Genomic DNA, 21,583 nt, shown 5'->3' on the forward strand with positions numbered 1-21,583 from the left:
GAGATATTTCAATTGCTTTCGAATAGTTCTTGTAATTCTACCTTTACTTTCTCTCCGTTATTGTTATTTGGAAGAACGCTACTTCAACTAAACTTTCATGATTTCATGCATTATTGATGTGGAATATAATAATGATACTTAATGGAATACATGTTCATATAACAAATAGTTGAAATACACGTTTAAGATGTATGAACAACAAATATATATGTCTACATTTTGTTTGGTTATCATTGGTTTGTACATGAAAAGAAGACAGTGAATGCAATCATTCAGAAAAGTGAAAGAAAAGGGAAAACAAAATTATGTGTTTGTTTAGATATTTGTTTTGTTTCCTGTTTACTCATATTTTTCCCCACAACTATCCATTATGCAATGTTTACATTTTTTTCCCATATTTTTTTTGTATAAAATTTTTAGTAACCTGTAGCAACACAAGTGGTCCTCCAATCTCGCTCAATAATAAAATCCTATCAATTCTTATCCTTTTTTTCCTGTTTTCCTTTTCATTTTTATGGAAATCATCAAAACAAGTAAGAATAAAAAATTGTAAAATTATATTTTTCGAATAAATAAGTATGACGCATTTACATCATCTGTACAAGTTTGATTTACAAAAACTATAACAAAAACTATAAATAAAATAAACTATACACTCCACATCACACCCGCTAATGCCCTAACCTGCCCCCAGTTCCACAATCCCGACCGTGGACCTCCCTCCTCGGTCTCCTGCGGTAGACTCTCTGAATATCTGGCTCCCCCAATCGTAAATGCGTATCCTGTGGAGCCTATGAGTGTGACCCCCCCTCTACTGCATGTGCTGCCCCTGATCCTGTCTATGGCGGAAGATCGGATACTGCTGTGAGCTGTGAAACTCCATCATCTGGTGCAACTATATCACGATCTGCAACTGGAGCTCGACCTCTGCCTCTACCCGCACCCCGACCTCGGCCGCGACGTCTGCCACAACCAAAACCTCGGCCTCTCCCGCGCGCTCTGGGTGGGGGCTCAATATGGGCCTCAGCGTCAACGTGGAAGATGTCAGTGAGAACTGCATCATGTGTACTCATGGTCGCCGTCGAACTGTCTGGTGGTGGTAACTGGGTGGGTGGGGTAACAACGTCATGCATGTATCGGGGCGGTGTCCAATCAGGGTCAGGCACATAAGGTATGCCAGTATGCTGTGTAGGAAGTACGTCGAGGGAATCTACAGATATGTATGGGGTAGTATGTGGTGGGGTGACTTATGTCAAAGGAACTGATGTGGCAGGCGCTGAAGTGGAAGGCCCTGACGTAGACGGCGCTGATGTGTCTGGAGCAGCTGCTGAAGTGTGTACATCGTAGTGGCCATAATGCAAACGATCTCCCCGATGGGCAAGCTAGAATGCCTGGTACAATAACTCCCGGATCTCTGCAACGGCCTGCAAGGCATGCTGCCCATCACGTCTCAAATGGGCGTCCTCAGCCAAGTGAAATGACCTCCCAACTCCAGCCACCTGAACAAACATTCAGACGTATTATTAGGCTACAGTTGACTGAAAGTAAATAAAGTATGATTTTAATAATTATCTGACACATAATATGATACTCACCAATGCCTCAAGATAAGGGCCAACTCCCTGATATCCAGACTCAGACACGTGGCTCGGATTCCCGACTAGTAGGTGTGTATGTCGCCGATACCACAACATGTAATACCTCATCGCTGTAGTCAGCCTGTACAATACTATCCCGGCGGGCATCCCATAACTGTATATATCGCATATAAAATAGATGCCAGTCAATGCCAGCTCGGCCACGCCTATCAGTGACGTGCAACTGCCACTCAGTGTCGAACCGATCCGGCATGGACTACACCCGACCAAACTGTCGGAGGACACGATGGGGGAGATGCCACTCAACCACGTCAAAACAAATAAGTGGCACTCTCGCCATCCATATCTCCTGACCCAGTCGGCAGTAGTCGGGGAGCGTACCGAGGACCCCAGCGTAAAGCTGCCAGATAAACTACAATGACGACAAATAAATTAAATTTTGCTCGTGAACTCAAAACATATACAATGAAGAAGACAACTAAAATGCAATCAAAAAATTTCATACCTCGCCCTCGATCATCCGGTCCAGCTGGTCTCTATAAACTACCACTACGTGGGTCGAGACGACCTCGTGGCCCATGTCAACCCTCCACCGGCTACCTCGTGATCCGGTGGGCAACTGCATGTCCCCCTCACCCATAGGCAGCTCACCAGGACCAACCAGTTGCCGCCTAGACGGGGCAATGCGAATCAATCTCTCCCATGCCCGAATCTGCAATAGTTTGAACACAATTACAATACTGATATATGGCATACAATATGAATTGACATGTAATAAAATTGTTACTAACCTGTAGCAACACAAGTGGTCCTCCAATCTCCCTCGTACCCACCTGAGCTGCTCGACATAGAATCCTATACAACCATGACAGAGCCGCGCTACCCCAGCTGTACTGCCCAATCTCCTCAATGTCTCTCAGCAATGGCAAGTACATCAGCTTGACCAGGTTCTGTGACTTATCAGGGAGAAGTACCCCCCTAATATGTCACAGAATATATGCTCGGGTATGCTGCTGTACCAACTCATCTGGAGCGTGATTTGGAAGATAAGCAAAGTGCTCGGCTAGCCACCTCACCCTTACTCTACCTACCTGTAAATCTGCTGGTGTAGGTGCTACTCCCAATAGCTCAGCACATAGGGCTACCCACTGCTCCGTCGCGACAGATGGGTCAACTCCAGTAACTGCTCGGCCATCAATCCGAAGACCATATAGGACGGATACATCCTGCAACGTGACGGTGGCCTCCCCGATCGGGAAATGGAATATATGAGTCTCTGTGCGCCACCTCTCGACGAGAGCAGTGATGAGTGCGTGGTCCAGTCGAATATGCCCGATACGATACACACCATAGAATCCTGCGCGTAATAGATACTGCAAGACTCTATGGTCCAACGGATGCTCCCACAATCCAGAATCTGCCCGACGGCATGTCAACACGATGCGTGCCTCATCCTGTATAACAGAATGACCAATTTAAATAATAACATTATCACGAAATATACAACAGAATGCAATGTATTTTAATTGTAGGCGTAAAGTCCAACAAACGTTATTGCATACCGGACGGTCCCACATCCTGTCAGCCCGATGTGCCTGTCTGAACAGTGGAACCTCCTCAGGTACATGTGCCATGAAGCTTGTACAACTGAAATATTAGATCATCCATATCAAAATCTCATTTAATCATAACATAATAACAGAGAAAATTGTAATTATTGATTTTGTACTTAACGATGTAAAATACAATGAAGTAAATGTTATGGGTTCGAGAAAAGACAAATTTATGTGCCACTTACACGGAAGCAATTCGAAATTAATGATTACATTTATGGCATATTTGACAAAACTTAAATATTGATTTTGTAATGCTAAAAGTTTGAATAAATTATAAATTTTGCAAAATACATATACAATTTTGTAATTGTGAACAATGACTGCAGCATTCCAATTTTTAAAATTTTAATTTATAATAGGTTAATTTTTTTAAAATTTGTAAATTTTTTAAATTATAAAATGTGAACAATGATTGAAGCATTCGATATTTAATTTATTCAAAAATATGAAATTTTGAAATGGTAGAAGAACTACGTGATTAAGTATAGAATCATGTAATACACATTTTCAATCAAGTACACGGTGAAAAACTAGTACACATTTTCAATAAATTGTACAAGTTTGAATAAATTATACATATTTTCAATTTTGCATTACACATTTTTGAATCAAGTACACATTTTGTAATACACATTTTAAATATACGACCCCGTTTACAAATACAGAATTTAAAAATACATAATTAAATGATTTATTACAAATGAAGAATTTCAAAATGATATATTACAACATGTAAGTATTACATAGTCTTCATCGACCAAGTCGCGCCAGACATGTTCGCCTGTCATGACCTGTCTGGTGGCACTCACTGCAACGAGCTGTCAAACGCCTGTCTGATATATCCATCTCATTCGGAATACGAGCCATAGATGTACGACCCCGTTTTACTTCTCGCACACGAACTTCATTAGGCAAGAAGGTCCACTGCGGATCATCCCAATAATCTTGATGCGGTATTGGATTGAATTTAGTTTCCCAAACCCTCATGTATACAGGAAACCTATATATTGGATCAACGTACTGGAATGGATTGTCACCGCATTCAGACATTACAACGAGCATATGGGAACATGGATAGTGTCTTATCTCATATTTCCCACAACTGCACGTGGATTGATTCATCCGCACAATCTGTCTATTGCGACCTCGTCCACGGCGAAAAGATGTTTGCACCTCAAATACACAGCGGGGCCTATAAGACAATATTGATACAAACTAATCAAGTTCATGTTTTTAGGTGTAATTAACTTAACAACATAATAATAACAATTTTTTCACATTACAAACTAACCTGTCATACGATATCAACTTGAAAGTATTTCCCCTTGCGATACCCTCCTCCATAGTTCTTTGCATCTCTCTAGGGTATTGGAACTCATTGCGTACATCTGTTTCAGCTTGGGCTCCCATCTCGTCAAAATATTTGACAAGTCGTCGAAATGTAAATTCAACCATAGCTGAAATAGGTAAGTTCCTTGCACCTTTTAAGACGCTGTTGAAGCACTTTGCATCATTACTGGTCAATACCCCCCAGCGATATCCACCGTGATATGCAAGGGCCCAGTCCTCATGATTCATCTTGTAGACCCAATTGATGGCTTCTTGGTTTATAGCCTGTATCTGATCTAAGTAACCATTACACTTTCGTCGTTGATCAGCACTCCCTGCTTTCCACAGAAGTTGTTTGAGCTCCTTATTTCTGAAATGTGTGTTAAAGTTACTACAAACATGTCGAAGGCAGTGCCGATGATATCCAACAAATTGGAGCGACGGATTCAGCCAATGCCGCCTCACAGCAGCTAAAATACTCTCAGCTCGATCAGATATCAAAGTCACTCCCTGTCGGTCCATGACAATATGTTCCTTGATATTTTGAATGAAGAACGACCAAGACTCCAAACTCTCCCTGTCGACAACAGCGAATGCAAGCGGTAATATTTTGCCATTGGCAGTGACAATCGTTGCTACAAGCAACACACCAGTGTATTTACTGTATAAGAATATACCATCTATAGTTATAATAGGCCTACAATATCTAAAGCCATCGATGACGGGTTTGAAAGACCAGAAAACAAAGTGGAAGACGGGCATAATGGTTGTATGCCCGGTATATCTGTGCTTCCATGTCACGATGGTGCCAGGATTCGATGTCTGTAATGCATGCATGAATTTAGGCAACTGCCTATATGATTCATCTCAATCACCGAATACCATTTTAATTGCTTTTGCCCTTGCATGCCACGCCTTCTTGTATGATATACTATAGTTCATGGTCTTTTTTATATCTTCGATGACATTCTTAATCGGCATATCAGGTTCATTCTGCATACGACAATCAAATATGAGTTGGATTATCTGGATGTGAACACTATAAACAAACAAATATGTATATATATGTAAACATTTATTTTTTATACTAACCGCAACTTGTCCCAAAATATGAGAAGCAATGTAACTGGAGCTAATATTAGTGTGGTCCCTGTTCATTCGTGGGTATAAACAATGGTGAGGACCCCTGTACTGCTTTATTTCAAAAAGACCATGTTTCCTACTAAGAGATGCACACAACCACCAACTGCAGTCGTGCTTGCAAGCAGACACCCAAAGGTCTCGCTTGGAGGTTACGACCTTATACTCTCGATTATTTGTTGCATGGTACAATTTCACAGTATGTAGAAGTTGCTTCTTATCAACAAAAACCATTCCTCTGTCCAACTCGGGATTTTCAGCGCTCCAGATCCGGTTACGGGAAACGACATCACGGGTACTAATGTCAAAATCACCACCCATGTGAATGTTGTCATAGAAAGGGATTTCAACTCTAGGTGGAATGGGGGCATTTTCAGGGTCAACGGGAGCCTGGGCATCATATTCTTCATCATCATCATCATCATCATCTGATCCGCCTAATAAATTTTCTTCATCACACATGTCATTGTCATCATCATTTAGGGCGACATCAGGATCGTACATGTCACTGTCAGCAAACTGCACCTCGTTCACTATTTCAGCCATATTACCAGCAACTTCAACCGGAGTGGTATGATGGCTACATGTGGGCACATCTTGTGTGTTACTGTCAAATTCATACCTATATCCATCACGTGAACTTGATTTTACACCATGGCCTTGAAATGACTGTTGTGTGTAGCCTAGTGGATAACATTGATCCGATTCATACATAGGAGACTGAAACACTGTTGTGTCAATCCCATGCGTCAGCAATGTAGTGAACGGACGAGAATCCATTTGTGCCATGTTCGGGATATTGTGTACAATCTCTTTATCAATGTAGACTTCCAAACAATTTGGTGCTTGAAAAGTTATACCGAGACTTAATACGGTGTTCAACGCCTCATCGTCATTGATTGGTAATATCTTGTATTTGCTGTGTGCTTGCCACTGGCGATAAGGATATCTACATTTGAAGGTCAATCGGACACTTTCCTCGTAACTTGCCACCTTTGACGTAAACATCTCCTCCAAATTGCTAAGCGTGGTGCCAATTTGCACCGCATATATCCCTTTCGGCTCAGCATCATATGATACGCCTTCATCGGGATCTCGAATTATGTTTCCCCCTCAGTAGAAAATAATTGGAACAGTGTCCATATACTTGCTTCAATTAAGACAAAAAACATTAAAATAGCAACAATATACTTATATCTCCTTGTACTCGTAAAAGAATTATATGAATTTTAACTCATTCAAGTACAATTACTTGTGACGCAAAAACTGTATTTAAGTAATCATCAATTATAATCCAACAATCATTATTGATTTTTTAATTAAAATATGAGTTAAAATAATGATAATGCTTTAGATTTTTTAGCTTTTTAAGAAAAACATCTTACAACACATACAAAATTAACATCATGCTCTTCTGTTATGCTTTTTACATTACTTATTATGATTAAGATCATGCTCTTGTGCACATTAAATGTAATTCAACTAAGTTTTAGGTCTAAAAATCTTTTATTAATTTTGGATTAATTTTGTATAAATTATAAAAAAATGATTATAAATTATAAAGTAACAACATTTGTAATCATTAAATAAATATAATTGATGTAAGTTGATTTAGGTAATTGATAAATTATAAATCTAAGTAATTTACATAAACTTATAAGTATAAATTGTTAATCTTGTTACTTTGAGTGTAGGTAAACTTATGAATGTAGGAAAATCCAACAATCTTATGAGGTAGGTAAACTTATGAGTGTAGGTAAACCTAACTTTACATCAAAGTAACAATATTTCTAATTTACCTAAATTTCACATCATGACATAAATTATGAGTGTAGGTTGTGACTTTATATAAATTATAAAGTGTTGGTAAACTTGATTTATACATAAAGAAAACTTATTTATACATATTCGTGACCACGCTTGTAAGTAAAATATGTAAAAACGTGTTTTCAAAACACATTTTGAACAAAAATTTAAAACCAGCACTCACTCTTCTTTGTCACAGACACTGACACTCACTCTCTCTATCTCTCTCTCTGACACATACACCCATAACACTTACACTCACATGAGACATATATAATTTTTAATATATATAAATTTTATTTTATAAAATTCAGAATAATTAATTTTTTTAATTTAATTTTTCTTTTGAAATAAATTATTTTTCCAATTATTTTTATTTTTTTTCCAATGAATTTTTTTTTTTCAAAGGTGGGGGAATAACTGTCATAAATATAAACCTTAGGGGTGTCAGCGTAATTTACCCAAAAAAAATTACATTTTAAGAATTAAAGTAAAAAAATAATCATTTTATATAGTTGATTATTATTTGCTATTATCAATTATTATTATATATATTTAATATTGGTCTGAATTTTACAAAATAAAATTTATATATATTAAAAATTGTATATGTTTGATGTGAGTGTGAGTGTTGTGGGTGTGTGTGTTAGAGAGAGGGATAGAGAGAGTGTTTGTGAGTGTCTGTGACAAACAAGAATGAGTGCTAGTTTTGAATTCTTTGTTGAATTTTTACATTTTGATTAGAAGTGATTATTATCCACGAGTCAACAGTAAAACCGTGGTTTGCAACCACGTTTTCTGAAGATAGAAAAAATTACTTAACAAAAGCATGGTTATGTATAAATCAAATTTCCTTAATCAGATTTACTTTAAAAAAATAATTACTTCAAAATTTATGTATAAATAAAATTTCCTTAAAAACGTGATTTGTAACCTAGACAGATATATCAATAATTTTGAATATGAAGACATTACGAAGATTCTTCTTTTATTTTTCTGTTCATATAATTTTATAGTATAATTTGTATCAAGTATTGTATTTATTTTTTCTGTTCATATAATTTTGTAACAAGTCATACAAAAATCTTAAATCATAGTGTAACTATGAAATTATTATTTTTTTCATTGAGTTCAAATAACTCGACTGATTTTGTATGACTTGTTCTTAATTTTTATTTCAAACATTGTTCACGTCATTTTTTATAACTGGTGGTCCAATTAGTGAGATTTATGGACAATTAAAGAGAAGTTAATTTTATTTGCTCAAGCTTCTGTCAATAAGGACCTTAGTGACAAAGTTATTTGGTAGGTTATTTCCTATGACATTATTCCTTAACTTAGGGAAATAACCTCATCCGAAATAACGTAGGAAATAACTTAGGAAAATAACGTACGAAATAACATAAATAAAAAATTAATGAGCTCTCATAATTTTAAGCAATATAAAAAACATAACAAAAAAATTATCAACCTGAATCGAGTCAAACTTGAGTTTCATTAATATTAAAGAGCTCTCATTATGTGTTAAAAATTAGGTATGCTCCTTTCAGATCTCAAGTTGAACTCTCAGTATGTGTCATGTTTATAGGTATTAATTGAGATTTGTCGAATCTACGCGGAAGGAACGTTTGGTGCGGATTGTAAGATTAGTCGATAAATACGTAAACTAATTCAGACATTCGACTATCGTAAAAAGTTAAAACTTGATTGAATAAACATAATACAGGCGCATAGAGAATAAGTCAATTGGATAATTCAAATGGGTAAAAATTATCGAGAATGACTCATTTTATAAATCAAATATTTTAATTTTTTCAAACATAATTCCTAAACAAATTTTTATTTTTTATTTTTTATATCAAATGTTTTCATAATAGCATTTTCCATGACGACTTGAAAAGCCTCTTTTGGCAAAGAGGTAAAAGTAATTTTTTGACTTCTAATTTTTTGTGGATCAAATTATTCGACCTCAAATGTTTATATCAATTTTTTTGTGGATCACTTCTAAAAAGTCATTTATTTATATCAAATTTATAGAAGGGAATGTCATGAAATTTAAGGAGGAAAAACTCGAAAATGAAATTCAACCCTAAATGGGGCATGAAATTCAAGTAAACTATACTTTTTATATTTAACCACGATTAGATTTGAATTTAGTGCATAAATTTAGTCAAACCAATTTTTCTTATCGTAAGGGCATGTGGCATCAATGGCATATTTTAAAGCTTTCTTTCTTTAAAAAATTTTTTAGTGTACTACTTAAAGGGACACCCATACAAAATATTAACAATCACAATCACTCTTTAAAAAAATTTAACAAGAAAACGAAAGAAGGCCTATACCGACATAAAATTCAATTATCTGACTTTTCTATTTTGCCATATCCCTATCTCCAAAATATATATATATATATATATATATTTGTTCCTGGCAAAAATGACGAGAAAACTTCCATAGCAATTTCTTATCACAAATTTTGTTCCTTACTTTTCAATTTCTTGTTCTTACTTAAAAAATTGAAATTTAGAACAAAAAATATTTTTGTTACTCTATTAATTTTAAGTTATTACTACTCCACGTCACCTAATTAATAATAATTTTTACAGCCAAATTAACGTTTCTCTTTCTTATGTAATTAATTAACAGCATTAAAATTCAACAAATGATCTATAATTAAACACATTCAACAAATTCAACAAATTATCTATAGCAAAAGATTTCACATTCAACAGATTATCCATAATTAAAATTCAACAAATTATCTATAATTAAACACATTCAACAAATTCTCTATAATTAAAATTCAACACATTCAACATTCACATTCAACAAATTATCTATAGTTAAAATTTCACAAATATAAACCTTAACCCTAATTTATTATTTCTGATTTCGCAACATTTTATTCACAAATATAAATCCTAACCCAAACCCCACATTCATGAACCCTAACCCTAATTTATTCACATTTTATTCACAAACATAAACCCTAACCCTAACCCTAACCCTAACCCTAACCCCACATTCATAAACCCTAACCCTAATTTATTCACATTTTATTCACAAATATAAACCCTAAGCCTAACCCTAATCCCACATTCATGAACCCTAATCCTAATTTATTCACATTTTCATAAACACAAATATATTCACAAATATGTAAAGGAGATGATAGAAGCCATACCAACGAGAGAGAGACGGTATTGAAGCAGAGAGAGCTCGACAGAGAGAGAACAGGGAGCACAGTGACAGAGAAAGGAGTAAGAGCGCGAGAGAGACAGCAGAAGGAGTTCGACAAAGAGAGGAGTAAGCGTGAATGCAAAACACGGGGCTGGGGGAGATTATATACAAGTTTTAAAATCGTGGTTGTGAACCACGAGTTCACTTAATGGAAAAAAAATTTGGCCAAAACTCGTGGTTAGAAAAAGCAAGTTCAGAACAAAAAATTTTTGCTAAAATCGTGGTTTGGAAAAGCAAGTTCAAAAGAAAACGGTTATTGATAAAATCGTGGTTACAACTAGCGAGTTCAGAACAAATTTTTTTTTTCACAAAAGCAGGGTTGCGAACAGCGAATTCAGAACATAATTTTTTTCGATGAACTCGTGGTTTGTAACAGCGAGTTCAAAGGAAAGAAAAGTTAATTAAAATCGCGTTTTGTAACCACGATTTATTAATCGAAAGCGCTTTTTGTAACCACGAATTTAAGATTTCCCAACTTTCACGCGGGACAGGAGGAAATATGTTGAAATCGCGATTATGAACCGCGAGTTAGCTTATTTTGGGAATTCTTTGAAAACTAGGCTTAGTTTGGGAATTGATTTACTATTTTAGCTTATTTAGGAAAATGCCCCGACAGTTGTACTCGAAATTATGAGAAAGCAAACCGGCAGGGAAGATGCAACAGTATGACCAAAGAAGTTCTCTTGCATTCAGAGGTCAAAAAACATAAATAAAGAGCTCCATCCAACGAAGCATACATCAACCAACCTGACTGAATCCTCATATCTGACACGAACATTGCTAATTGAGATCTTAAGGTTACCAATGATTGTACCAATTAATGAACCCAGCCAAGAATTTCCAGCTGGTGGCTGCAAAAGAATCAAGCATCACTTAAATCACCAAGCAACTATCAACAAGTTTCCCCAGATTCACGCAAAAAAAAAAAAAAAAAAAACGCACACACACATACACAAAAGCTCAAGGCAACTCATTAATTTACTAGACAATAACATTTTGCTTGCTGAGTAAATTTTCACAATGAAAAATCACAAACACCCTTCTCAAAATCACCAAATTCAAGTCATTAATACACTTAAGAGTTTGCCTTATCAAAATATGAAATAGTAAGACCCACCATCGACTTTTGTTTTGTAATCATCGTGTTTTGTGTTACTTTCATTGATTTATTTGTGTATTTCTCAACCACCTTTAGCATTAATTATTATGATTTATTGACATGTACATAGCAATAAAATAACACACAAAATTTCACAATGAAAATCACAAACACCCTTCTCAAAATCACCAAATTCAAGTCATTAATACACTTGAGAGTTTGCCTTATCAAATATAAAATAGTAAAACCCACCATTGACTTTTGTTTTGTAATCATCATGTTTTGTGTTACTTTCATTGATTTATTTGTGTATTTCTTAAGCACCTTTTGTATTAATTATTATGATTTATTGGCATGCACATAGTAATAAAATAACACACAAAATACGGATGATTATAAAGACAAAGATACGTTTAACCAAAGAATATTAACTTCAAATGACAAATGATTATTATGTAGACTTAATAGAGTACTAAAATTAAAATTAAAAGTAAAATTCAAAGGCATACACTTCCCAGCTTTGATCTTGATATTGCTTCAAGGGTTGCAGATTCTGCTTCCTGCAAGCAATAGACAGTGAAAGTTATTTTTTCAAAAAGGAATTTCCTTGAGGTGCAAGGCGCAAGCCTAAGCATGTTGAGGCATCTTTTATATGTAACATCTAAACAAATCAAATAGCACTGTAAATATAAAAGAACGAAATGATGCAATAATAAAAAATAAAAAACTTAACAAAATTAACAACAGTTTGTAAGATATCAAATCGTACGTGCTCTATGAGAGAGACCCTATTTGCAACTTACAGTATATCAACTTACAGACCCTATTAGCACTGCTCCTATAAAACCTAGCACTCAGTTTTCTGTTTTGAAGTGTAAAATAACCCTATTGTCTGGTTCTTCTATTATTTTCGCGCCAGGATAATTTCACTGTTTAAATTAATTATATTTTTCTTACCATACCAAACCAAACCAAGCTTTAAGTCCCATCAAATGGGGTCGGCTAGATGAATCCTTTTTCTCCATTCAATCCTATCCAAGGCCCTATCGTTAGTCAAATTAAAGAGATTCATATATTTATTTACTACACTAGCCCATGTCAATCTAGGTCTGCCCCTTCTCCTAACACTTCCATCTACTATCACTATATCGCATCTCTTCACTATTACTTCTGTTGGTCTCCGTTGTATATGACCAAACCATCTCAATCTATTCTCTCTCAATTTATCTTCTATAGATACTACTCCTACCCATTCTCGAATATACTCATTCCTAACTTTGTCCTTTCTAGTCTTGCTACACATCCACCTAAGCATCCTCATCTCAGTAACACTCATCTTATCTACCTGTTGTTTTTTAGTTGTCCAACATTCCGTCTCATACAACATCGCTAGTCTAATAACCGTTCTATAGAACTTCCCCTTTAGTCTAGCGGGTACTCGTTCATCGCACAGTACTCCAGACGCACTCTTCTACTTAAGTCACCCCGCCTTAATCCGCTCCAAGCTCCCCAGCCGTTGTGATAATCGATCCTAAATAACAAAAATATTCACTCTTAGGTAGTGCTTGGTCCTCAATCTTCACTTCTCCTCTATTTCCATTATTACTGTTACTAAAATTACACTCTATGTACTCTGTCTTAGTTCTGCTTATCCTAAATCCTTTATATTCAAGAGTTTCTCACCAAGTCTCCAACTTAGTTTTACCTCATTCTGTAGTCTCATCTACTAACACGATATTATCTACAAAAAGCATATACCATGGCACATCATACTAAATATTTCTCGTCAACTTATTCATAACTAAAGCAAAAAGATAAGGACTTAAGGTTGATCCTTGGTGTAACCCTACAGTAATTGAAAATTCACTTGTCTCTCCAGCTGACAATCTAATAGTGGTCACCACACCTTCATACATATCCCTAATCACATCGATGTAACATTTTGTCACCCCTTTCTTCTCTAACACCCACCATATTATATCCTGAGACACTCTATCATATGCTTTTTCAAGATCAATAAAAACCATATGAATGTCTCTTTTCTTTTCTCTATACTTTTCTATTACTCTCCTCAAAAGATAAATCGCTTTCATTGTTCACCTACCAGGCATAAATCCAAAATAATTCTCTGACACCTCTGTTATATCTCGCAATCGACCTTCCATCACTCTCTTCCATACTTTAATTAGATGACACATTAGTTTGATCCCTCTATAGTTGTTGCAGTTCTAGGCATCTCCTTTATTCTTATAGATTGGCACTAAAATACTCTTCCTCCATTCATCTGGCATTTTCCTAGTCAACAAAATTTTGTTAAATAACCTAGTCAACCAAGCCACTTCTTTCTTACTCAAACATGTCCAAACTTCAATAGGGATATCATCGGGTCTTAAAGCCTTATTCGATTTCATTTTCTTAAGTGCAATCTCCACTTCAAAGTTCCTAATCCTACAATAGAACTTATAGTCTCGGTTTTCCTTATCACTACCTACTTCATCCCCTTTTGACCTACCTACATGTTCCTCGTTTAACAACTCCTCAAAATAATTCTTCCACCTCTCTTTAATCTCTTCATCCTTCACCAACACCGAGTCCTCACAATTGATGCACTTAACCTGATTAAAGTCTCTTGTTTTCCTCTCTTATCTTAACAAGTTTGTATATCCTCTTCTCTCCCTCCTTACTATCTAGTCTAGTGTATAGGTCATCATAGGCTTTCAACTTAGTCTCTCTCATTACTTTTTTGACCTCTTTATTAGCCAATCTGTAGGTCTTAAGGTTTTCCTCAGTTCTATCATTCTGTCACTTTTTAAAGCACTCTTTTTTGGTCTTTACTATGCTTGAACCTTCCCCCTCCACCACCAAGTTTTCTTAGAGTTAGGTCCCTTTCCTTTCGACTCTCTAAGAACTTCTCTTGAGATTCTCCTCATACAATTGGCCATTATGTTCCACATAGTGTTTGTGAGAATATTATGTAATTATGGTATTATGTAATTATGATATTATGTATCAATTAGATAGATTGATTTTTGTGCATATTCGATTCCTTGTATAGGGTTATTTCCTATTCTTGATTAGGTTTAGGATTGCTATAATTATTGGTTGTAATCTTTGTGTTACACAAGTTGAATATACAGATCATTCAGAAATACTTACATGGTATCAGAGCTTGGTTCGAAACCCTAGCTTGCAGAGTCGAACCCCTAGTAGCCATAGCCTCTGTGTTCAGTCATAACCCATCTGCTGTGAATCGCGATCAATCATCACGCCTGCTTCATCGTGTCTCTCTCAATCCTTGTCAACTTCATCTCAGTTCATCATCGCAACTCCCTCTCGCAACTCTCTTGACTCTAGTTCTTTCTCTCTCTCTGTGGCTCTCTCATCATTATGACTCTCTCTTGCGACTCTGGTTCTCTCTGTCTCTCTCTCTATGATTTGTTATCAACATTGTTAAAACTCTTATTTCCTGTTTGGCCCACTTTTAAAGTTATTATTATACTTTGACCCATTAATCTTTAGTTTATTACAATGACGGACACCAAAATCCAAGCCATCAGATGTAAACTCACTGGTGCCAATTATGAAAAATTTCCTTATTAGTCAGAAAAAATAGGGCTATGTTTCTGGTTCTATTCCTCGTCCATTGGACTCGAAACAAGAAGGATTTCTGACTTCCTATGACACTTGGGATTGTGATAATACCCAAGTTCTGACCTGGTTTCATAATTCTGTGAATGACCATATTGGAATGATATTTTCCAAATACAATACTACTAAGGAGATGTGGGACTATTTATTGGGTGTGTATCAGTAATCCAACTTTGCCAAACAGTATGAGTTGGAAACAGCGATTCAGAGTGCTTGTCAGCGGGATCAATCTATTCAGGACTTCTACATTAAGATGACATGTCTCTGGGATCAGTTGGCTCTCATGGAACCATCTAGTCTCAAGGCACTAGACGCTTATGTTGAGTTTCGGGAGCAAGGTCGTTCAGTGCATTTCTTAACGGCTCTCTTCCCTCAGTATGAGGCTATCCGTGGTGGCATCCTTCATCGGTCTTTTCTCCCCTCTGTAGATGCTATTGTTCGTGAGCTCCTCTCTGAGGAAACTCGTCTTAAGACAGCCAGTCAGACTCTGTCTCCATCTGTCTTCTTGGCTCCTACTCAACCTCCCCTATTGTCGACCCCATCACATCATCAGCTTCAGGCCACTGCGAAGTCCAAGAAGGGGTCACTAGCCTCTGATGAGTGCTTTTTGCCATCAGAAGAGCCATTGGAAGTACAATTGTCCCAAGAAGGGTCGTCAGTCTGCTCAGTCTCCTCAACCGCCTCAGACACAGTTTCACCCTCCTACTGCTTATACTACATCTACTCCGGCATCTGATCCTCACTTGGCTTCCTTGCGTACCCAGATGGCTCAGCTTCAACATCTGCTGTCCACCTCACAACCATCCTCATCTACCTCTGCTCTCACCTTTCTTCATGCAAGTTTGTTTGGGTCCTCTTCAGGTTCAGGTATCTCTTTTGTCTGGATTTTTAACTCTGCTGCCTCCCATCGTATGACTCTTCACCTTTCATTACTTCAAAACTGTATCCCCCCTCCCTCTCCTATTACTGTTAATACTGCTAATGGGTCTGGTATGCCTGTTCTACCTGTCGGGTCTGTCTTACCCTCTGCCATGTCTGTTGTTACTATTCTCTCTGTTTTTTATATTCCTCAGCTATCTGTCAATTTATTATCTATCAACCAACTTGATACTTCTAGTTTTGATGTTATCTTTTCCTCTTCTGTCTGTTATATGTAGGATCAGGTGTCCAAGAAGCAGATTGGGACCGGCCATAGAGTTGGAGACCTCTATATAGTAGAAAGCTTGCATCTACCCCTGTCCACCTCTCCAGTTGCTTTTTCTTCATTTCAGTTAGATTCTCAGTCGAGTCAGTTTTACTTATGGCATTCTCGCCTAGGTCATTTGTCTGTTGACCGCTTACGGTCTTTAGCTCAGTCAGGATTATTAGGTAAAGTTTCTTCTAGTCAAATTGATGAATGTTGGGGGTGTAAACTTGCCAAAATGTCAGCTTTACCGTTTAATAAAAGTACTTCAGTTTCTGTTTCTCCATTTTCTTTTGTGCATACTGATGTCTGGAGACCCTCTCTCGTTCTCACTAAAGGGGGTTCCACATACTATGTGTCTTTTGTTGATGATTGCACCCGTTATACTTGGGTTTATCTTATGACTCATAAATTTGACTTCTACCAAATATATCGTACATTTTAGTCTATGATCACTACATAGTTTGGAGCCACCATTAAATTGTTACGATCTGACTTATGTGGGGAATTTTTTAAAACTGAATTCTGTGAGTATTTGGCCAATTTGGGTACCATTCACCAAACTTCTTGTACTGATACACTTGCCCAAAATGGTCGAGCCGAGCGTAAACACCATTATCTCCTCAGGACAGCTAGGTCTCTTCTTCTCTCTGCCTCAGTTCCAGCTTCATTTTGGAGCAAGGCAGTTCTTACTGCTGCTTTTCTTCTTAACCGTATGTCTACTCCCCTTCTTTCTAGTCAGTCTCGTTATGAGGCTCTGTTCTCTCAAATTCGCAATTACTCCCTCGTTCGTGTGTTTGGGTCTGCTTGTTTTGTCCTTCTTCCCCGTAAAGATCAGACCAAACTTAGTGCCCCGTCTGTCCTATGTGTCTTTTTGGGTTATAGTCTTAATCAGAAAGGCTATCGATGTTACGACCCTATTTCCCATCGTCTTTATGTCTCCCGTCCTGTTTCTGTTCTTGAACATCTACCTTACTTTCAGCTTTCTCCTATCACTGCTCCAGTTTCCAAAGAGGATTTGGTTCACATTGATCCATTTCCTTCTGAGGTCCCTCTTGATGAGTACATCTCTACTATTCCCCATGACCTTACTCCCGTTTCTCCTCCGTCTCCCCAACCTACTCCTTCTCCTCTGTCTCCTCCTCCGTTGTTAGTTTATTCGCATCGCCCGGCTCTCCCTCCACCAATGGTCTCTGCTCCTACTGTTGATCCTCTTGCTTCTGACGACTCTGATCCTGCTGCACACCACTATCCTACTCGAGCGCGTCATCCTCCAAACAAGTTAGGTTGGTCTAATGCATGTTTTTCTGCTTCCTATCGTATTTTTTTGTCTGCTCTTCATTGTTTTTCAGGACCTCAGTCTTATAAGGAGACCTGTCAGGATCGCTATTGGATTCAAGCTATGGAAGATGAATTGTCTGCTTTACAAAAAATTAGTACTTAGGAGTTGGTTCCTTTGCCTGCTGGTAAGAATCTGGTTGGTTGCAAATGGGTCTATAAAGTCAAGACTCATTCTAATGGTTCTCTTGAACGCCACAAAGCTCGTCAGGTTGCCAAAGGTTTCTCATAGGAGTATGGTATTGATTATGAGAAGACCTTTGCTCCTGTTGCCAAGATGACCATTGTCCGTACTTTGATCTCTGTCGCTATTGTTCGTTCTTGGCCTCTTTATCATATAGATATTAAAAATGCTTTTCTTAATGGTTATCTCACTGAGGAGGTTTACATGCGTCCTCCCCCTGGCCTTTACCATTCCTCTGGATAGGTTTGTCACCTTCGGCGTGCTCCGTATGGTCTGAAGCAGTCTCCTCGTGCTTGGTATGATCGCTTTCAGACTGCTGTTACTGAGCTTGGGTTTCATCCTTGTGCCCAGGACTCTATTTTATTTCTTCTCCACACCTCTGCTGAATTTGTTGCGTTATTACTGTTTGTGGATGATATGATCATCACTAGTTCTAACTCTTCTGCTATATCTGAGGTCAAGCAGCATCTTTTTCGCACCTTTGAAATGAAGGATCTGGGCCCATTGCGGTATTTTCTTGGTATTGAGGTAGCTTCTTCTCCCAATGGCTACTTTCTCTCTCAGGCCAAGTATGCCAATGAAGTTATTCATCGTGTCGGTCTTACTGACACTAAGGGTATGTTTGGTTTGGTTTTGAGAGAGTAGTTTTTAAAAATTGTTTTAGAGAGAGAGTTTAGAAATTTTTTTGGTTTGTTTGGTTGTGTATTTTGATAGTTGTGGAGTTTGGGAGTTTGGAATGATTTGATATTTTGTTGTAATTGAGTAGATGTGTGTGACAGAAAAAGTAATTGAGAAGGAGAGAGGAGAGAGGAGAGAGAAAAAGTGATTGATTGATGTGTAAGAGAGAGAAAGTGATTTTAGAAATTGTTTTGGAAAAATTACAAACCAAACAAGTCTTTTAGAAAAAATTTCTCAAAATCACTCTACAAAGCCAAACCAAACATACCCTAAGATTTCTAATACCCCCATTGAGCTTAATGTGAAGCTCACCCTTACTAATGGTGTTCTTCTAGATGATCCTACTTTATATCGAGAGCTCGTGGGTTGCTTAGTCTATCTGACGGTTCTCGTCCTGATCTTGCATATGTTGTTCATGTGATTAGTCAGTTCGTTTCTGCTCCTCGTTCTACACATTGGGCTGCTTTGGTTTGGATTCTTCGTTATCTCCGGGGTACTATCTTTCAGGGTCTACTATTATCTTCTACTTCTAATTTGGACTTGGTAGCTTATATTGATTCTGATTGATCTGGTGATGTCACTGACCGCAAGTCCACTTCTGGTTTCTGCATGTTTCTTGGTGATTCCTTGATTTCTTGAAAGAGCAAGAAACAGACTATTGTTGCGTATTCCACTGCCGAGACTGAGTACCGTGCTATGGCTCATGCCACTGCTGAGCTTGTTTGGCTTCATTGTCTCTTAACTGATTTAGGTGTCCCTCAGTCTTCTCCAACCTCCCTTTACTGTGACAACCGCAGTGCTATTCAGATTGCCCATAACACAGTCTTTCATGAGCGGATGAAACACATTGAGATTGATTGTCATTTTTTCCGTCACAATCTGCAGTCTGGCTCCATCTTGCTTCCTTTCGTCTCTTCGACTTTGCAACTTGCTGATTTCTTTACAAAGACTCACACTGCTGCTCGCTTTTAGTTTTTTATTGACAAACTCTCAGTGTTTTCTGCTAAAACACCTTAAGTTTAGGCAGGGGTGTGAGAATATTATGTAATTATGGTATTATGTAATTATGATATTATATATCAATTAGGTAGGTTGATTTTTGTGCATATTCGATTCCTTGTATAGGGTTATTTCCTATTCTAGATTAGGTTTAGGATTGTTATAAATATTGGTTGTAATCTTTGTGTTACATAAGTTGAATATACAGATCATTCAAAAATACTTACAGTTAGCAGCATTTCCTCAGTTCTAGCATCTTTTTCTTCCTACACCATAGTTTCAAGATCTGGAAGTGCATAAAATTTAAAACAGTTGAGTGTGCATTATTAAATGAAACTCTATGATTCCTTTCAGTTTTCCACAATAACAAACGAACGTATGCTCATTATAATTTTAGAATATTTCACTACAAGAAAATGGGGCTTAAAAGACGGAACTATTTGCGACGGTACACTTGCCGTCGCAAAAAGTGACTTTTTGCGACGGTAAAAAATGCCGTCTCAAAAAATAGAGTATTTGCGACGGTAAAAAATGCCGTCTCAAAAAACAGAGTATTTGCGACGGTAGAAAAATACCGTCGCAAAAAAGGAGAGTATTTGCGACGGTATTTTTCTACCGTCGCAAATACTCTGTTTTTTGAGACGGCATTTTTTACCGTCGCAAATACTCTGTTTTTTGAGACGGTATTTTTTACCGTCGCAAAAAGTCACTTTTGTGGTTTTTTTTTTTTAAGTGAATATTTTTAAATTTTTAAATATTTTTTTAGATGCACTTTACTTAAATGTATCTAAAAAAAAATTTATGAAAAAATATTTTTAAAAATTAATAAATACATACAAATATAAAAAAAAATGTATTGAATTATTGTATTTCTTTTGTATTTTTGGTATTTAGTGAATTTTTAAAAGATTTTTTTACTTTTTAGGTGTATTTATGTTAGGTGTGTCTAAAAATTAAAAAAATTAAATATTAAAAAAATTCAGTAAAAATAATATAACACGGAAAACAAGAAAGTATAATTTTCTCAAAAGAGTTTTTGGAAAACTCTAACCTAACATAGTGATTGTGGTTTTGAGACAGCTTCATATATATACAGTCACAAAATAGTTTGAATAAATTCAATGGTATTTTTCTCTCACAAAAAAAATAAAAAAAACGATGTCGTCTTACTCTTTTAATATAACATCTCTTTTCATTCATTTTTTCATCTTCCTGTCTCTCTGTATTTATCTCTCTATGTTCTCTTTATCTCTTTCACTCATCACTCTTCTTTCTCTGTCTGTCTGTGTATCTCTCTCATTTTCTCTCTGTGTCTCTCGCATATCTTTCTTCTCTCTATCTCTTATGTCTTCTCTCTTTATCTCTCTCGCTCATCTTTCTTCTCTCTATCTCTCTCATTTATTTTTTTTTTCTCTCTCTCTTATTTATATCTCTCTCTATCTCTCTCGCCCATTTCTCTTTTTCTGTGTCTCTCTCTCGCTCATCTCTTTTCGCTCTATTTCTCTCTTTTTGTCTATCTTTTGCTCATCTCTTGTTTCTCTCTCTTTTTCTATCTCTCATTCTCTCTCTCTCTCTGTCTCTTTTTCTGTTTATCTCTCTCTCTGTCTCTCTCTCACTCTCACTCTCTCTCACTCATCACTCATCTCTCTCTCTGTATGCTTGTCCATTTGTGTATTTCTCCCTCATTATATTCGTCTTGCTCACTCTCTCCATCTCATATTCTCT

The 21,583-nt window shown here is 36.8% G+C and overlaps 1 protein-coding gene, 1 long non-coding RNA gene and 1 pseudogene across 4 annotated transcripts in view; all 3 read right to left on the bottom strand.

Moving 5' to 3' along the window:
• Positions 1-609: 609 nt before the first annotated feature.
• LOC145792213 (uncharacterized) lies at positions 610-2,304 on the bottom strand. Its single transcript, XR_014331601.1, has 3 exons — positions 2,104-2,304; positions 1,596-2,010; positions 610-1,499 (listed from the first exon to the last, which is right to left on the bottom strand). It is a non-coding gene; the product is annotated as an uncharacterized LOC145792213 (long non-coding RNA).
• Positions 2,305-3,854: 1,550 nt separating this feature from the next.
• On the bottom strand, positions 3,855-7,746 carry LOC145792510 (uncharacterized). 2 transcript variants are annotated; one of them, XM_082873186.1, is made up of 3 exons: positions 5,636-7,746; positions 4,506-5,536; positions 3,855-4,406 (listed from the first exon to the last, which is right to left on the bottom strand). In XM_082873186.1, the coding sequence occupies exons 2-3, from the start codon at positions 5,378-5,380 to the stop codon at positions 3,965-3,967; spliced, it is 1,317 nt and encodes a 438-aa protein (XP_082729312.1). In that variant the 5' UTR covers positions 5,381-5,536; positions 5,636-7,746; the 3' UTR covers positions 3,855-3,964. The 2 variants fall into 2 exon arrangements, with proteins under 2 accessions (XP_082729312.1, XP_082729313.1); XM_082873187.1 differs by having other exon boundaries at positions 3,857-4,406; positions 5,636-7,020.
• A 2,791-nt stretch (positions 7,747-10,537) lies between these two features.
• The window catches only part of LOC145794018 (intermembrane lipid transfer protein VPS13-like), a 50,782-nt pseudogene continuing 39,736 nt past the window's right edge, over positions 10,538-21,583 (bottom strand). The window contains exons 6-7 of the transcript XR_014333973.1: positions 12,338-12,388; positions 10,538-11,580 (exon numbers count right to left, since the gene is read on the bottom strand). The product of XR_014333973.1 is annotated as an intermembrane lipid transfer protein VPS13-like (transcript). The remainder of the gene's footprint in view (positions 11,581-12,337; positions 12,389-21,583) is intronic.

Source organism: Camellia sinensis, chromosome 6 (assembly GCF_055761805.1).
Source record: "Camellia sinensis isolate YWXY chromosome 6, ASM5576180v1, whole genome shotgun sequence".
Classification (NCBI taxonomy): Eukaryota; Viridiplantae; Streptophyta; class Magnoliopsida; order Ericales; family Theaceae; genus Camellia; species Camellia sinensis.

What these genes read in the sequence shown, in the direction of transcription:
- LOC145792510 (XM_082873186.1), bottom strand. Translation starts at nt 5,380, where the DNA reads ATGCATGCATTACAGACATCGAATCCTGGCACCATCGTGACATGGAAG. An exon ending in AAGTTGATATCGTATGACAG is followed by an intron (nt 4,407 to 4,505) that starts GTTAGTTTGTAA and finishes ATTGTCTTATAG; the next exon opens with GCCCCGCTGTGTATTTGAGG.